This window comes from Aricia agestis, chromosome 11 (assembly GCF_905147365.1).
Source record: "Aricia agestis chromosome 11, ilAriAges1.1, whole genome shotgun sequence".
Taxonomy (NCBI): domain Eukaryota; kingdom Metazoa; phylum Arthropoda; class Insecta; order Lepidoptera; family Lycaenidae; genus Aricia; species Aricia agestis.
In genome coordinates this window covers 14,715,119-14,732,812 of record NC_056416.1, presented here as the reverse complement: position 1 = coordinate 14,732,812, position 17,694 = coordinate 14,715,119, and the positions used below count along the sequence as shown (strand labels likewise).

General features: G+C 42.9%; 1 protein-coding gene across 1 annotated transcript in view; it reads right to left on the bottom strand.

Annotated features, from left to right (window-relative positions):
• The window catches only part of LOC121731759 (vacuolar protein sorting-associated protein 13D), a 60,268-nt gene that overhangs the window by 6,356 nt on the left and 36,218 nt on the right, over positions 1–17,694 (bottom strand). Inside the window, exons 33-57 of the mRNA XM_042121357.1 lie at positions 17,502–17,658; positions 16,928–17,098; positions 15,165–15,267; positions 14,848–15,038; positions 13,764–13,862; positions 12,523–12,879; positions 12,220–12,347; positions 11,865–12,108; positions 11,448–11,592; positions 11,067–11,301; positions 8,856–9,036; positions 8,444–8,629; positions 7,882–8,085; positions 7,335–7,553; positions 6,655–6,884; positions 6,158–6,496; positions 5,829–5,942; positions 5,437–5,548; positions 4,948–5,128; positions 4,674–4,840; positions 4,358–4,579; positions 4,044–4,219; positions 3,645–3,804; positions 3,129–3,311; positions 2,722–2,889 (exon numbers count right to left, since the gene is read on the bottom strand). Coding sequence (XP_041977291.1) covers positions 2,722–2,889; positions 3,129–3,311; positions 3,645–3,804; positions 4,044–4,219; positions 4,358–4,579; positions 4,674–4,840; positions 4,948–5,128; positions 5,437–5,548; positions 5,829–5,942; positions 6,158–6,496; positions 6,655–6,884; positions 7,335–7,553; positions 7,882–8,085; positions 8,444–8,629; positions 8,856–9,036; positions 11,067–11,301; positions 11,448–11,592; positions 11,865–12,108; positions 12,220–12,347; positions 12,523–12,879; positions 13,764–13,862; positions 14,848–15,038; positions 15,165–15,267; positions 16,928–17,098; positions 17,502–17,658 — 4,672 coding nt within the window. The remainder of the gene's footprint in view (positions 1–2,721; positions 2,890–3,128; positions 3,312–3,644; positions 3,805–4,043; positions 4,220–4,357; positions 4,580–4,673; positions 4,841–4,947; positions 5,129–5,436; positions 5,549–5,828; positions 5,943–6,157; positions 6,497–6,654; positions 6,885–7,334; positions 7,554–7,881; positions 8,086–8,443; positions 8,630–8,855; positions 9,037–11,066; positions 11,302–11,447; positions 11,593–11,864; positions 12,109–12,219; positions 12,348–12,522; positions 12,880–13,763; positions 13,863–14,847; positions 15,039–15,164; positions 15,268–16,927; positions 17,099–17,501; positions 17,659–17,694) is intronic.

Below are 17,694 nucleotides of genomic sequence, written 5' to 3'. Positions count from 1 at the left end.
GGGTTATTTGATTAAGGGTTGACCAGTCGGGCTTAGTAAAAGTAGAACTCGGCAAGTTGGTTACCAAGCGCTTCATAATAAACACGTCGGTTTCAAAGGTAAAATCATTTATAAGTGACATGCACTTAATAGAGATCATGCCTTTACAAATATTCTCAATGTTCCCGACTCCTGAAATATAGCCGCTGCATTTTTTACGGGGTAATTTTAAGATCTGAGCAGCCCTTTCGGTAATGATTGAGGTTTGGGATCCTTGATCCAAAAGGACTCTCATTTTATGATAAGATCCATCAGCTGCTTGTACTTTAATAATTGCTGTGGCAAGTAATATTTCTGCAGGGTTATTGTCCGATGACTTCAAGTCTTGATCAAGCAATTTAGTAATCGTGGCTGTATACTTTGGCCCCGATCCGGCGTCCGGCGTAGTATTCGCTGAGTTGTATGATTCGTGAAGTATGGTATTATGCGCCTTATTGCATTCTCTACATTTTAACTCGGAAAGGCATTTTCTAGTTCCATGATTATGTAAACAATTGACACAAAGGTTCAAATTATAAATAGCATTTTTGCGTTCAGAAGGTTGAATTTTTAATAACTCCGGACAATTATGAATGCGATGACTTGACGAAAAGCAAAAATTACACGTCTTGCGGCTATGATTTTCAGAATTCGACGATTGCATAAGATTAATTTTATTTGTAGAATAATTATTACTATAATTAAGTTTTAAGTTGGGGTTAAAATATTTATTATAAGATTTTTGGTCATTTATATGACCTTTAGATGACGTTGGAAATTGTTGAGTAGAAGGATAAGATCGAGATGAGGGTCCTTGACTGGAACTTTCTTGTTTCTTCCTTGAGGTTTCTAAGGACATGAATTTATTTTCTATAAATTGTAGGAATTGTTCCAGTACAGGCAATTCTCTAGGCGATTTTAGGGAATCGATATAATCTTCATTGGTTTCAGGATCTAATTTTTCCGCTAAAATACACACTAGGAATGGATCCCACGTAGAGACGTCGATCCCGAGATTTTTTATGGCATTCACGCTCTCGTTGGTCGTGTCGTGGATGCGCTTGAGATGATAGATAGACCTATGCTGGCTCACAGGGATATTTAGGATGTTCTTGAGATGAGATGTAAAGATACGTCGCTTATTGTCGTAGCGATGCGTGAGGATGTTCCAGCACACGGGATAATTACTGGGACTGATTTGGAGATGCTGAATCAGCTTTTCAGGCTCGCCTTTCACCTTGCTCTTCAGGAACTGCATCTTCTGGGCGCAGGAAAGCGAAGGATTGCTGTGAATAGTCTCCGTGAAGAGATCCTTAAAGGAGACCCATTCAGTGTAGTTTCTTCGGAGTAGATTTTTCTATATGCGCCACGGACCACATTTTTTGATTAATATCTCTTTTGAGATTTTTATAATATTTTTCGTAGGATGTGAATTGTTCTTCATATTGGGTGTTTGAGCCGTTGAGCTCATTGTCCAGCTCCCAGTGCAAGGAATCAATGGCAGACCAACGGTTTTTGAGGTTTACTAAGATATCCTCAAACTCCCATTTTTCCGTGATAAGATTGAGATCGATAGCTTGCGCTTCTCGTGAAAAGGCTCTAAAATTAGTAGCTTGCTTCCTCAGCAAGTCTTCTACATTGCTCGCGTCGGAGCTGACCTTCTGAGGTGGATTTGAGGATGAAAAGCCTGCAGGAGCAGTTGAAGGCGTGGTATGAAACGCAGGTGGTTTTAAAACCGGGGTTTGCGGCCTATCAATTTTAGGATTGTAGTTTTGAATAGCCGCTTTTATTTTATTATATTTAATTTTTAATTGTTCGTACTGATTAGACGTAAAATACGCATGAGATTGATCACCGAAAGACAGCAAATTCATATGATTATTATGAAACTCTGTAAAGTATTGCTCTAAGGTATCTAACCGCCGACGAAGATAGTCGGGGGTTTTCCTATCTGCTCCATCCTTTTTAAAGTTGGAGTACAGTGAATCCACTGCATCGATGATTTGCTGCTGTGTCGCTAAGATGTCTTCCATCTTCGCCAGGATAATAAAAAAGGAAAGATCTTACTTGTGAGTTCAGCAAACCGCTAGCTCGTCGATTGCCCTTCCGCGGCACAGAGGTTACAGGATACACGGTGAGCTGGTAGCGCGCTGAGGATCCGGGAGCACCGGACCGCGAGATGATGGCACCGTCAGAACACCGGAGTCACACGGGATCAGAGTTCAGTGGCACCCTTCCAGGTACCGGGATTGCACGAGATCACGAGATAAACTGTTCTCCTAAGATACTGAGTTCGTACGCGAAACCACGAAGTGCACTCACAGGATAGTCAACTGGATACACTCGCGTAGGGTCCCGCTTTTTCGCTCGAAGGACCAATGTTCGGGGTTGGGATAGATAAACAAGAGATCAAGAAAGGATATTCCTGTATTGCATAGATCTATTACTATAACTAAAATGGGATATGAGATCGAGTCACGCGCTCGGTGAGATGTCGCGACGTGAACTAAACTTTATTACATTATTCAAAAGTAATAATTAAAGATGCAGAGTTGCATTATTACCTAAGTTGCATAGTAGGTAATAGGCAACACATGCTGTACGGGCGTTGACCCGTACATTAGTCTTAAAATATTCTTAGAAGTCCAGGGAAGGTTTTAAAGTGACACGAAGTTCACCGGGACAGCTAGTAGTACAAAAAACCTTAGCGGCGGAGTTGGATATGCCGTGCGTGACGTTCTTCAGCAGTGCGCCCACGTTGCCCTCCAGCAGCAGGCCCGACACGCCCTCCGACACGTCCGCCACGAACCCCAGCGGGTTGCCCAGGAAGTCCACTGAGCCCAGGATCTTGGCCGCCTGCCACTTCAGCTCCTACAGGACAATATTGTAAGGATACGCTTTTGTATAAAAAATAAAATTTCTTAATAAATGAAGAATGGAAAGAGTTAATTCTAACTACACCAGAAGACCCATGTGTCCTTAAGTGTACTTAGTATGTTGAAAATTTCTTTTATTTTGATTCAATATCTGAGCTTGCGAGATGTTACTTTTCTTAGACGTTTCACAAAATGGTTATTATTATAAAAACGTATCTTCCAACTCCCACTTACGTCCTTGAAGTGTTGCAGCATCTGTCGCGCGAGCGTGGCGGCGGTGTCGAAGGCGTGCGCGCGCACGAACGGCTCCAACTCGACAGCTGCGTCCTCGAATCGAATGAGCGTCAGTCCCAGACGCCTCTTGAGCACGCTCAGTGACCCCTCCAGCTTATTCGCCGTGAACATCGACAGCCGGATCTGTATTAAAGAACCGTAAGAGCGAGGCCATATTGATTTGGTGCGTCGCATCATCGGAGTAAAATAACCAGCTATGCCATAAACTGCATTGCGGTGATGCGGGCTTTAACATGTGTTACGTTACGACATATTAATATAATTTCCGAGCGATGCATTAAGAAACCGTGTGACTGGACACACGGTTTCTTAATGCATCGCTCGGAAATTATATTCCAGTCACTTACTGTAACGTCACGCTTATCTAGACGCACTCTTAGAATATACTTTTTAACTACTGCTAAATATAATTGCGAAATTTTAATAAAATTACTTAAAAATCGCTTCACAACCTACCTGTCCGGGTATAACTTTCACGAGCGCGAAGTAATACCGCGTGGCGTGCAGCGCCGTGAGCTCGAGCAGCACGCGCCGCGTCTCAAACTCCGCCTCGTCCGCCTGCTCCGCCCCCTCCTCCACGCCGCCCCCGGCCCACGCCCACAGCAGCAGAATTAATCTGATATAACCGAACATCGCATTATTGCTTTGAATCAATTAAGTCACAACAACGCATACATTTACTTACGTCTAAACGAAAATACACGCGCTTTTTTACAGAGCGACCTTAAAATTCCGCGCGGTCTTTAGTTTTATTTTAATTTAAGGCTCATGGAAAACTTACTGCTGCAGATAAAGCTAAATTTAAAAACAGAATACATAGTTTATGCGCCAAATAAAAGTCAAGTCGAAGCTTACCTCTCCTCCAAGCGTACGGCTAGCGGGCGCAGCGCCAGCACTAGGTGGTTGCAGTAGACGGCATTGTAGCTACGCGGCGGCGCGTGCTGCAGCTCAAGCGCCGCGTGAAGCGCCGCACCCGACGCGCTCGACCCGCCCCAGCTGTGCAGCAGCACCGGGCTCGGTGTGCCCGTCAGCTGCACAGTTATATAAGATTAAGTGTTAATGTATGGAATTATTATGTTACATAATATTAAGTTTCATTACGTTTCATTAAAATTTTTCCTCTTTCTGCAATGAACTTATAATTGAAAATCAGTCTGTAATAAACTAACCTGGTTATCCCACTGCATGTCACGTATGGTGAGTGCAGCGCGCGCGGTGCGAGGCCGGCGCGCAAGCTCCATCCGCAGCCCCAGTAGCTGGGCGTAAACGAGCTCGGTGGGCGGCGACCGGCCGACTAGCGACACGCCTACCCCCGCCAGTGACACGCCCGCACACCACTCGCGCCCGCCTACTACCTCCTCCGCGCCACCGTCTAGCGCCCGCTGCGCCTCCTGTTTGTAAGTTTTAGAATTAATGTGATATCGTGTTTGTCTATCTGTTACTACGCAGCATAAGGTCGGAGGATATACTTATTGTGCTACATACCGGATCGTTCTGGTCGTATATGCGCACGAGTCGCGTGGGTCCGTCCGTGCTGAGCGCGACGGTGAGACGGCCGGAGCCGGGCCGCAGCGTGTGCCACTCCACCGCCTGCTCCGGCGGCGTCGCACCCGCGCGCGGGGAACCCGGCATGCCCAGCACCACTCTGTTACCTGCTCATATACAAAATAAATAAAATACATTGCTGCTTAGTCTTGTTTTTGTAGGAACTTGGCAAATAATCTAACTCAATCACAAAGAAATTCAATGTAAAGCAGACCTGGAGTGAGACCCAGTAGTCCATTGTCGGGCTGTACGCACAAGTTGGCGTGCGCACACGCCATGCGCGCACCCGGTAATAGACGCCACGCCTGCGTGGAGGCGCGACGCGGGTCCGCCCGCCGCAGGACCAGCGGCGCCGCCCGCCCCGGCCGCGGCGCCGCTTCCTCTATGTCCAGGACCTGTTGCGAATATTTATTACTGCGGTGTGTCGATATAAAAAAATTGAAAGTTTAGATGGAGTTTGTAATACTTAAATAAGTTATTATTTATGTATTAATTAACATACATTTAAATAAATAAATAAAATAAATAAACGTTTATTCCCCTTTTTTGACCTTTACACCACAGTCCACAAGACATTATAAAGAAGAAAAAAACTAAAAAAACCAAAAAAATAGAATACATACAGCAATTTTTTTCAGCAAATTTGCCCATATCCTACTTTCACAGTATAGATTCTATGCAGGGGACTCAAAGTGAGATTTACCATGGCGTGGGGCGAGAGCGGAGCGTCATCGGACAGCGCATCGGTGGGCTGCGGGGGGGAGCTGCCTTCGTGCACCAGCTGCTCGTTAGGCCCGCGCCGCCACAGCTGTGACCTGACATATACACAATACGCATTCAAAACGGAACTTTATTTACTATACAAGATGACAACATTTAATTATTATCAGCTGTGCCGCTTAAAAAATAAATACAGTTAGGGCCTGTTTCACCATTTTCTGATAAATTTCCGAATAGGCTATTCACACCTTTTTTGACAGATTCTTCATACTTGATCTGTCAAGTTAATTAGTGGATAGCCTATTTGTCATTTGCCATTAACTGGTGAAACAGGCCCTTATGAGACAATGCAACTGTCAATGTTTTGCCCATTACCTGTCACCGTATCGTTTACGCGCGAGCACAACGCGCGTGGAGCCCATCGGCACCTCCAACACCAGGACGTTGTCGTCCGTCGCGCTCGACTGCGAATCCGTTAGAGAACTCTCCCTAATAGATACAAAATATATATTAAAACAATATATAGAAAATAAATATTTATAGAACAGTTAAACTATTCAAGGTTAACTGTTTCTGTATGTCAGGTGACTTTTTTGATATGCCAAACATTCAAATTTAATACAATAAATACAGCGAACAAGTTTATTGTTCTCTAATCGCTGCATTTTTATTTATAAGTAAGGGGGTAACTTTTTAATAGTTACCTGGACCGCGTGAAGGCGACGTAGAGGAAGTTCTGATAGAGCAGCGTATGCGCGTGGTGAAGAGCATCGAGAGGCAGGGTAAGGCGCGGACCGCCGGGCGCTCGGAGTGCTAGCGCCTGCGCGCCCTCGGGCTCCGGCAGCGCCCAGTGCGGCGCCGCACCCGCACCCGCGACGCACTCCTCAGCACCTCCCGCTTGGCCAAACACCACGGCGACGCGCGAGCGGTTGTCCACACGCAGAGGGGGCGGCGCGCGCTCCGCGTCCGTCAGCACCACCAGTAGCGCCGCACCCGCCGGTACCACCTCGACGCGTAGTACTTGGTACGACCCGCCCTTCTCCCTGTTGAGAAATAAATAGGATTTTATTTATTTTTATTTCATTTTGAGATACATGAAATAGTTACAGAATAATAAAAAGAGATAAATGCAAAAGTTAAAGATACAGCAGAATTTACTTAATGCGAACGCACTATTAATACCAAAGATAAAAATTTAAACCTGCACGCGATGTGTAGACTGCGCGTTTTGTCTATCCGGAAACCACCAGACCAGGCGGTGAGCGGCTCGGGACTGGCTGTATTGGTGGTGGTGGTGGGGCCGTTTGTGGGAGGGGGCGGGGCCAGCACGCGCACGCACAGCAGCTGCTCGCGCTCCCACCGCGCCCAGTGCCACGGCAGGTAGCAGCCCGCCACTGCTGACACGTGCGTCGCCACCGCGCCCGGGTCGTTCTGGATGATAGGGAAAATTTAAATAAAGTATATTAAAAGCGATGAAGCCTTAGATACATTAATAGTTTTGAGATGAACCTTTGAATTAAAATAACTACTAATTATTGCAAAAATGGAACTAATGGGGCCGTTACAATCATAAAGGTTACTTTCCGATCTTTGCCGCGAGCGACCGCGACCGACAAAAATTCAAATGAAATTCCACTTTATAACGTAGACTCTGTATCCATCTATGGTAATGGTATCATTTTCTACTGACATGTGTGGCGAACCATGCTGCCGCTGCTTGTGGCGAAAAAGCTATTGGCGTAGAGTAAAATGAAACCTATAGCCTATGTCATAAAATGGCATAATATTTGAATTTTTGTCGGTCGCGGTCGCTCGCGGCTAAGATCCGAAAGCCACCTTTAGGATGAAAATCATTAAAAAAATGTAAGCAGTAATACTAACGAGCGTGGTAGCAGTACACTTCTGCGCGAACTGCAAGCATCGCGACGTGTTGTTGTGGAGCTGGTAGCGCGGCGTGAGGGTGACCACGTTTGTCCGGCGATGGCGGCCGCGGCCGGCGCGCACGTGCACGCCCACCGCGTACGAGCGCTCCTCCCCTGCGCCCGCGCTCTCTAACCGCTTCACCGTCACACCCGGGCCCAAGCCGAATGGCGAGCACCACTGGGAACGAGTAGTTTTATTTTTATTTGCTTTTATATGCTATAAGTTTAACAACAAACAAGCCAATCACAACTATCCAGTTACATATGAGTATTAAGTTTAATATAAAATTAACGAGGTATAATTAATAAACAAACACTAGTTTGTTCACTTCATGTTTTACATTTATTCATTGGTTTTTAAATAACACGAGCCAAATATGTATTACAAGTTCGACTTGTTTTTTTTTTTATTGCTCCATTGTGTATTTAGGTATTTATAACGATATCATACTCAATACTCATAGTATTATAATAAAGACATTTAAGTTTATAAACTTCAGGTTTACCTCCGGCCTCGGTGAGAGCGCGTTGCCCAGACGTGCGGAGATTGTAGGACCGTCGCCGTCAGCGAAGGCGAAGGGCAGCGGCGCCACCATGCGCGCCAGCTCGTGCTCGGCGAACTGCCCCGCCGCCTCCGCCCCACCCTCCGCTCGGAACACCAGCGGCAGCCCCGTCCGGTTCACCAGCCAGTACGCCGCTGATACCGACACCTGAGTGCGTATTTTACTTTTAAAATAAGGAAATAAAAAAAGAAGACAATAAAATCTAAAAAAAACGGAATATAATAAAAACATATACGCAATTTGAAAAATATTAAAGTTTGTTATTTAGTAAATAAGTCGTAAGTATTTGCATGCAAAGTTTATTTATTTATTTTTGTTGAGTAGGCTTACAGACTAATAAGTAATAACTTAATATAGCTAATACAGCTAAGATAAACATAAAGCTAATAAGTAATAACAAGTCTCCATGTATGTGCAACAAAGATATTACAAGCCAGCAAAACGTGTCCAAGTGCGATTTTTTTTGTGTATTTATGGACGCTTGTTATTGTTACAAGCGACTTACTTTGATACCATCCGTCTTCTTCACAGTGACGCGCGCGTTCAGATATAGGCGGCGACCGCGTTGGTCTCGTAGCTTAAGCCGCGCGGAGAAGGAGCCGGTCGAACCCGCCCCGCCCACCACAAGTGGGCTGGACCATCCGAACCCCTCCAGCTTCACGCTCACTTCGACTCCTTCTTCCACATTCACCTGCAAAACATAGACGTAACAGGAAAGACATGACATGTATATAGTAGAAATGAAAAGCGTATCACCTAAAATGTCGAATTTTGAGATTGTTTTGTAGTGGTCTGAAATTAAGGAAATTGATATAATATACGTCATAATCCTAAGTTTATATGTTGTGGCATGTAAAAAGCTTCTTAAATAATTAAATCTTTAATTGACTTTACCAAATCTTATACAATAATCGTACCTGGTGAAACGGATGCGTATGCGCAGGCGGCAGCGCCCCAGTATCGGAGGCGGCACGGTACTGCAGCTCTAGCGGCAACAGGTTCTCTAAACGCAGCGCCGGCAGCAGCGTCAGCGTGTGCCCCGCTAGCGGCTCGCCGCGCTCCATGGGGAACCGCTCACGAACCACCGCACAGCTGAATCTACGTGCCGACAAACATTATTTTAATTTTATTTATTTGGAAAACATACAGTGGTTTTAGTTAAAAACCTTATATACGATATAAACTCTAAACAATATTTACTAGTTTTTTCTTCGATCACTAATATACAAGATTCACAGTCCGAGGCAAAAAACGACCTCACTAAAAGAGCATCAAACGCAACATTCTGGTGGACTTTCGATTTAGTAGTGCTCGAACGCTCCGCTGGGAAGCATGTCCCAGTGCTCGTTCAACAATTGTAAAAATCATACGTTTAAAACGCAAAAAAGGATGGAATTTCATATTTCCGGTAAGTATTAATTTTATCCTAATATATTTCATACAATTGTATTATAAATATTGGTATTTCGTTAAGAAATCAACAAAAAAGTTTTAAAATTAAGTTGTAAATAAATCAACACGAGGTATAAACCATCTCAATTGCGAATACTCATACTAAAGGTACTTATCGTAGTTTATCATGCCCACTTGAAATGTTCGGGTATACACTGTGTTTCTGTTCATTTGGTGGAGTCGCTATTAATTATTATTTTATTGAGGAATATATTTTTTTTAGGTTTCCTCGAGATCCAGTTAGATGTGGAGATTGGATATCAGTTATAGCACGGCAAAGATGCGAACAATTTTTCAAGCCGACTTTAGCGAGCGTTGTATGTTCTAAGCATTTATATTCAATGTATACACGTATATTTTAGTTAACTATAAAATTAAACATATTAGAACAACATAATATTACAAGTAAAAATAATTACTCCACACTTTATACATTAAACTTTGGAAAAATTAAAAAATGGACTATTAAAATTATAACAATCAACAAAAAATTTTGAACAGTTCGACTCCACTCATACTTTACTTCACCCTGTTCCAGCGGCGAAGTGCGGCCGGAAAATTATTGAAGTGCTTTATTGGAATTGTAATAATTTAAACTTTAAGACATATGGACGATGGTTGAATTTAGTTTGAAGCGTGCGTCGTTCGTAAAAATTTATTGCTTTGTAAACACACATTGTACATTGTTTTAAAAAAAGATCTTTAATAACTATTATTAAAGTTGATTTAAATGTATACTTTTTTAAACACTTTTACTTGGCGACAGATTTTCGAGAGGTTTTGTATGGGGCTGTGTATCTTATATATTAGTGATCGAAGAGTTTTTTAGTTATTTAAACAAATCTATCTTTTTTAGGGTTGCGTAGCCAAATGGCAAAAAACAGAACCCTTATAGATTCGTCATGTCTGTCTGTCTGTCTGTCTGTCCGTCCGTATGTCACAGCCACTTTTCTCCGAAACTATAAGAGCTATACTATTGAAACTTAGTAAGTAGATCTAGTCTGTGAACCGCATTAAGATTTTGATACAAAAATGGAAAAATTATCAAAAATTATAGGTACAACTGAGACAAAAAAGAATTTTTTTCGTCTAACCTATGCGTGTGGGGTATCTATGGATAGGTCTTCAAAAATCATATTGAGGTTTCTAATATCATTTTTTTCTATCCTGAATAGTTTGCGAGAGAGACTCTTACAAAGTGGTAAAATGTGTGTCCCCCCCCCCCCTCTAACTTCTAAAGTAGGGGCATGATAATTCTAAAAAAAATATATGATGTACCATCGAGGAAGTTGATTCCTATGCAATTGACAGACCAACGTTATTTGGTCGAAAGTCGCAACCAAAATACTTAGGTCCCCGATTTGCATAGGAATCAACTTCAAAACTACCAACGAAAATTGGTTTGAACGAGATCTAGCAAGTAGTTGTTTTTATACGTCATAATTAATTTAACTTTCATTAAATCAACCAAAATATAAAAATAAATCAAAAACCTTTAAATTTCATAGAAATATACCTTATTGCTGCTGCGGAACCCTTCATGGGCGAGTCCAACTCGCACTTAGCCGGTTTTATTAACTACATATAGTCAAATTTGTCATTTGAGAAGAATAGGAAAAAAACATGTAGGATCGTCCAGAGAAATAATAAAGTTATATGGAACAAAATGCACATACCTGTAGGACTGGTCGTTCGCAGTGCGGCACTCGTGGTGCAACAGCACTGCATGGTCGGGCGCGGCGGAGGCGGCACGCCAGTCAATAGCAGCGGGGGGCGGAGCAGGGCGCGCACGCAGCACCGGCCGCGCCCACACCGCACCCGCGCGCGCCACCAGCGGCGCCGCCCACCGCGCGCCCGCCTCCACCACCGTTCCCGCGCTTGCAGATCCCCCGCTCGCTCCTCCCCAAGCTCCTAAACAAAATAATGTTTTTTTTTTTTATTTTACAAATATGTTATAAACTTTGTCCATTCCTTCAAAAAAATTCAATTGTTAGTAACTCGGCAGAACGATTTATATCGTATTAATTGTTGATGTTTTTTGTAAGTTTGTTGAGTACCGGGTGCTTGCGAGCGGTCGAGCCGCAGCTCGACAGGGTGCGGCAGACGGTTGTGCAGCAGCAGCGCCGAGCGCACCGTCACCAGCTTGCGAGCTGACCCCTCCAGCGACACCTCCAGCACGACGCGTGCCACGCCGCCCGATTGCTGTGTTTTAATATAAGTTTTTTTTTAATTTAGGACCTCTAAGGACTAACAGCATATTTTATAACAGCTAAAATAAAAACACACTTTGTACAGCCAACAATATTTAAGTCTCAACACAAAAGTTTTAATTAGCTATACCCTATGAATTTTTTATTTACATTACGGCCATATTTTGGTTTAATATTAGTTTTACTTATTTTTGGATTCATATGATGCCTTTATCAACATTCACATAACTATATCAAATGTTAACTAGAAGCCTTATTACTTACAATGTGCGTGATGTCTCGAAAGAAAACACCGACGCGATCGACGCAAACGGGATCGGGCGGCGTCCAGTGATCGAGGCGCAGGACTAGGCGGTGGAGCGGCGCTGGCGTAGCCGCAGCGGGGGCGGCGGCCGGCGCGCGTGATCTCCGCCCACCGAACGAAAACGGTTCCGTTTCACCAGCGCGCACCATCACCCACGTGTCGTCCGGCCCGCCCCACTTCTCCGTCTCGCCACTGTCTCTCACCCTGGTAAGTTTTATTTTATTTAAAGATACATGAAAATGGTCTACAGATACAGCAGAATTGAAAAATAGAATATAGTTTACATTAATGAAAATAATAAAATAATCAACTTACTCATCCACGGCGGTTGTAAGAGTCGTAAACCAGAGCCGCTGGCCGGTGAGGTTGTGAAGAGCGTAAGGAACGAACGGTGAGCGCCGTCGGTGCCCGGCGGGGCTGCCTTTAGGAGACCCTCGAGGAGCCTGCCATTTATTACAAAGATACATAAATTTATTCTCATAGTGGGTCGCCTCGCCAGTCTAACTCCAAGGTTTCACAAGTAAAAATATGTGTTGATTACTATTTACTCCTAATTTGAAAAAAAATTTTTTTTTTCTATTACACAGCATGAGTAAAAAGTATTATCATAATTCATACCTGGGGTGCATAATAGTCAGCCGTCCAGTTGGTACGCACGAGTGCGAGTAAATCGACGAGCGCGGACGTGATGTTGATGTTGAGCAAATCGGCGGAACTGAGCTCCAGCTGCAGGCGCGCGCGCGTCAGCGACGAGCATAACGTGTACTCCCACCAGGCGTCAGCCCGCCACGGCTCGACTACTGGCTCCCAGCCCGACAGTGCTCGATTGTAGTAGTCAACGCTCAGTACGCCGCGCACGCGCCCGCCGCCCGCACCGCGCCGCGCCACCTCAACGCCCGGCAAGGCGCCGCCGCCGCCGCTCGGCGTCGACACCAGCAACGGGTCCTCAAACGACTCCTCCGCTTTCCGCAGGTCCTGTCAATTTGAAATGCCACTAATGTCAGACTTTGACCTCGGCTGAATATTTTGGTTATAACTGACAAGTTTTTGGTTCTTGAACTTTAGGAAAAAGTCTTACACTATACGACTGTAGCAGGCCTGTGCCACTCGCGAGAATAGGCATCGAACTGTAAGTACTACCCGCGGGTGGCCAATCAGTAGGGACTCACAAGCGAGCGGTGACGCACGCGCAAGATTTTTCGTCGCGTATCTACTGTTTACTGATGATAGAGGAATTTTATTCATGATACTGATTTAACCGCTGTGACAAAATCGTTATAAATCTTATAAAAATGAACAATTAAAAAATTAAAAAAGGCCTATGAAATGTGTATTTGAATAAGGTATTTAAATACAAAAAGTAGATAAAAACTATACAAACATAGCAAATAAACTAATTTCATACAAAGAAACACACAAACTACACAGAAATAAACACAAGTTACTATGTTTACATTGCAAAAGTTTCCTGCACTATAATCGAGTATATAAAAGTACTATAAAATATAGGTTGGATTCCTAAAATTTTATATTACTATAAAAAGGTTTGCTATTCGTACCAATAGTAATTAAAAAAGATTATTTTGTTTTCTAAAAGGCGAAAACCTTGGTTTCGTCAGAAAAGGTACGAGTTATGCGATAGACAGAGAGCGGACATGTAGGTGAATATAATTGTAGGCACTAGGCACCTACCACTGCGCGGTTGGAATTTGAACTTTATAGTATCGTAACATGAGTCGTTATTTCTTTAAACGGGTTTCGCCAGTGGGAATTCTGTTGGTACTACTAATATATATTCTGTGACTGTAGTAACTTTAAACTACATAAGAACGCACGCGAACAGTAATGTGACCACTCACCTGGTCGAGATGCAGGTCAGCGAGCGTCACCTCCAAAAGCGGCACGTCAGAGTCCAGGCAGTCGTCAATTACGCACAGAGTCACACACTCCGCGCTCACCTGAACAAGTGTAAATATATTGCAGGAATTTAAAATATTACTAAGCAGATTAAGTCCTTAAGGAGGCTTAAATTTCATTACTTGTTATAATTAAGAAATTTAAAAAAACCCCGCCAAAAACTTTAAAAAGTAATAAAATAACATTTACTGACTTTAAGTTTCAATAATGTTATGTGAAATCAAGCATGTACATTTAGCGGTCCCCCGACACACCTTGACAACAATTATGGACTAAAATATTACTTTACACTTAGGAATTATTGAAACTCAATGTCAGTAAATGTTATTTTATTACTTTTTAAAGTTTTTTGGCGGGGGTTTTTTTAAATTTCTTAATTTAATTTTATTTCATGCTTTTTAAACTTTTGTTGGTTATAGTGCAGAATGCGAGAATAGCGTCTATGAATGTCCTCTTGTTTGAGCCCGTCAATATGAGCCCAAACATGAAACCTCCACTTTATATACGGAGCTCGGTTCCTATAGAATCCAGGTGATGTTGCAGCAGTAGCATGCAAATATTTACTGTTTATCTATGTCTTACTAATTGTCGTAATTAAAACGAGCCCAAACACGAAACCTCTGCTCTAAGTTGGTGAGGAGTTGGTTATCCTATTGTTTACCAGGTGATGCTGCAGTACCAGGCCAACTTTAGTGTGTATGACGTATGTTATTCATAAATATCACGAACCAGAATGCAAAATATAAAACTCATCAAACGACTGCAAATTGCCAACGGCCTTTCACGAACCAGATAAACCGTGATTTTCCAACACTGAGTAGGCTGATGATGATGAACTATAGCTAAGAACACTCTCGATCATGTCAGCTTTCAAACAAAAAAACTAGATCAAAATCGGTCCACCCGTTTAAATGCTACGATGCCACGGACAGATACACACACAGACAAACAGACAGACAGACAGACAGACAGACAGACACGTCAAACTTATAACACCCCTCTTTTTTTGTCGGGGGTTAAAAATACCTGCACTAATCGCAAAGATCGAGACGTCGGCTCCGGCGGCGGGCGTACTTGTGTGGGCGCGTCTCTCGCCCAGCGGGCCAGGCCCAGCCCCGCCCCCTTGTTAAATCCTACCCCCGCCTCCATCCCCGCGCCCGCCTGCATGTGAACGCTGTTGGCGGGCTTGTTCGCCGGCGGTTCTTCCTCAGATTTACCTTTAAAAATAACATTTATCATATATTTTATAGAAAAGATATGCACTGTAAAAATACTACGATCATATTATATTATTGTGTGTGTTTTAAAAAGAATTTTGTATTTGTTTATATTTCCACACTCACCCGACAACGCCAACCGCGCTTGGACCGGGAGTGACTGCAGGATGGCGGCGAACATGCGCATGTCGTGGTACGACAAACGGAGATTCAAAGCACCCATTGCTATCTACGATTGTAAAAATATCTAATTAAACACAATATTGGATACATTCTAATTATAGGTGAAATTATTCTGAAAGTAAATTCGTTTCTCACCGTGAGGATGATTCAATGGCATCAAAGCAGCGTGTATTAAGATTTTTTTTTTTTGACTCAATAATAAACATAGCCTTATTCAAGAATCTGTTCTTTCGCTGAGGGTTTTCGATATTTCATTTGCCGCTAGGCGCTAGGGGACAAATCCGACACACCCGAAGCGCCGCCTGGTTGACTCGTGCTTCAAAAACTGTCAATAACAATTTTTACACACTTTTTACCTACCACCGTTTCTTTCTACGGTGGTACAACGGTTTCTTTCTACGGAAGAATAGACAAAGTGACAGATAGACAAAGGTAATCCGTCATTTTATCACTAAAATCTGTAGTATGTCGATTCTTACCCGTTTCTAGTGTTATTATGCTAAGCTTGCTGGCGGAGCGATGTAGCTATAAGGGTATTTAGTGTCAATCCTACTATCCTACTAATATTATAACGGCGAAAGTTTGTTTGGATGTATAGATGTATGGATGTATGGATGTTTGTTACTCTTTCACGCAAAAAGTACTGAACGGATTCTAATGAAACTTTACAATAATTTATTTATTTATTTATTAAAGTTAATTAAAACGGGTTACCCCAATTACAATAATATAGCTTATACATCAGAATAACACATAGGCTACAATTTTAACCGATTTTCAAAATGAGGGAGGTGTTATGTTCGTTTTCTTATGTTCAACGATTACTCCGCCGTTTGTTAACCGATTTCCAAAATTTTTCTATTGGTATATAGGGTATCATCCCAATTTGGTATTATATTTACAAAAGTGGTGATCTGATGAAGGATCCATAAGTAATCGAGGGAACTCCTCAAAATTTATAGGGAAACATGCGGTGACTTCGGATTCGTGAGAAGTATTCTAAGCATATTATGCTACCAACAAGTAAGATTTTGCACCGAGGTATACCTGGTATACCGTGGTTCGGAAGGTGCTGAGAGAACTCTTGATTCTTTATAGATACAAGTTTTGAGTTTCGGCGTTGTTTTAAGAACGGAAAGCATATGCTACTATGCAAATTACATTCATCATCATCATCATCATCACTACCATATTATACCATGCATCGTCCCATGGTTATGACTTATGAGCCTATAATGACCCAGTTATTGGTACTTTTCATAGTGTTTTAGATCGAGACTCGAGTTTGTCAAGCGATAATAAAAAAAAATCTATACCTACCTAATATTATAAACCTGAAGAGTATATTTGCTTGAACGCGTTTATCTCAGGAAGGAGGTCCGATTTAAAAACTTAATTCAGTGTTAGATAGCTCATTTATCGCTAAGACTAATACGACCGAAGAAACTCAGGAAAATGTGGGAAAAACGGGGGAAGTATTAGAAATTACGAACTACTGGAGCAATTTTTATGGCAATATTAAGCACAGATATAGAGTAGACCAAGTAAAGAGAGTAGGGACATAAGCTATAGCATATAGCTATGGAAAAATGTACGGTTTCTGTAAAATTCCTAATTTACGCGGGCGAAGCCACGCGGGACATCTAGTTGTCGTATAAAACAGCTGTCATATGTCACAAATAAATAGAAATTTTCAGTCTGCCTACCTGCAGCTGGTTGTCAGCAGTGAGCGCGAGGTGCGCGGCGGCGGGGTCGAGGATGGCCAGCGCCGTCTCCTCCTCCAAGCCGAGCACGCACGAGAACAGCTCCAACTCGCTGAGCTCACACACCACCGGCCGCGCCGTGTCCGCCGCACGGTATGTCACTACTGTGCTGCACTGTAACACCGTTCACACATTAACCTCCTTTTTAATAACAACCGAAAATCAGCGTTGCATTAATTCTCTCTCAGTATATGTTGTTGAGTTAGAACCATTTTGTAACTTCGTCATTTATTTGAAGTCCTTTTTTACTAAATAATTAATATTTTTCGGTTCTTTAATAAAAATCCCACAATGTGTTTACAAACTTGTTTATCTGAAAGGAAAGCTTACAGCTTACTTTTTACATAAAAAAATACTGTGTTTAAACTGTAAACCACGCAATGCTATGTCACGTTAGCGTCATCAATTTTGGATAGGATGCCCCAAAGAAAGGTTTTCGAGGGAAACGGTATGCTCAGTCAGGCCGAAGCCCAGTAGCTATAGTCATTTCTGATAAACAATTTGTGCGCTACAATACCTTGAGTATGACGGCGTTGGTGTCCCACACGGCGGTGTCCTCTACTAGTACGAGCTGCGAGTCGGTCACGTTGAGCTTGAGCTCGAAGGGCGGAGCTCGCTCGCCCCCGCTCCCCGCCAACATCCCGCCCTCCCCGCAACCCGAGCTGATCTCCTCTCTGACACGACACATTTTTAATAAATATTTTGTAAAA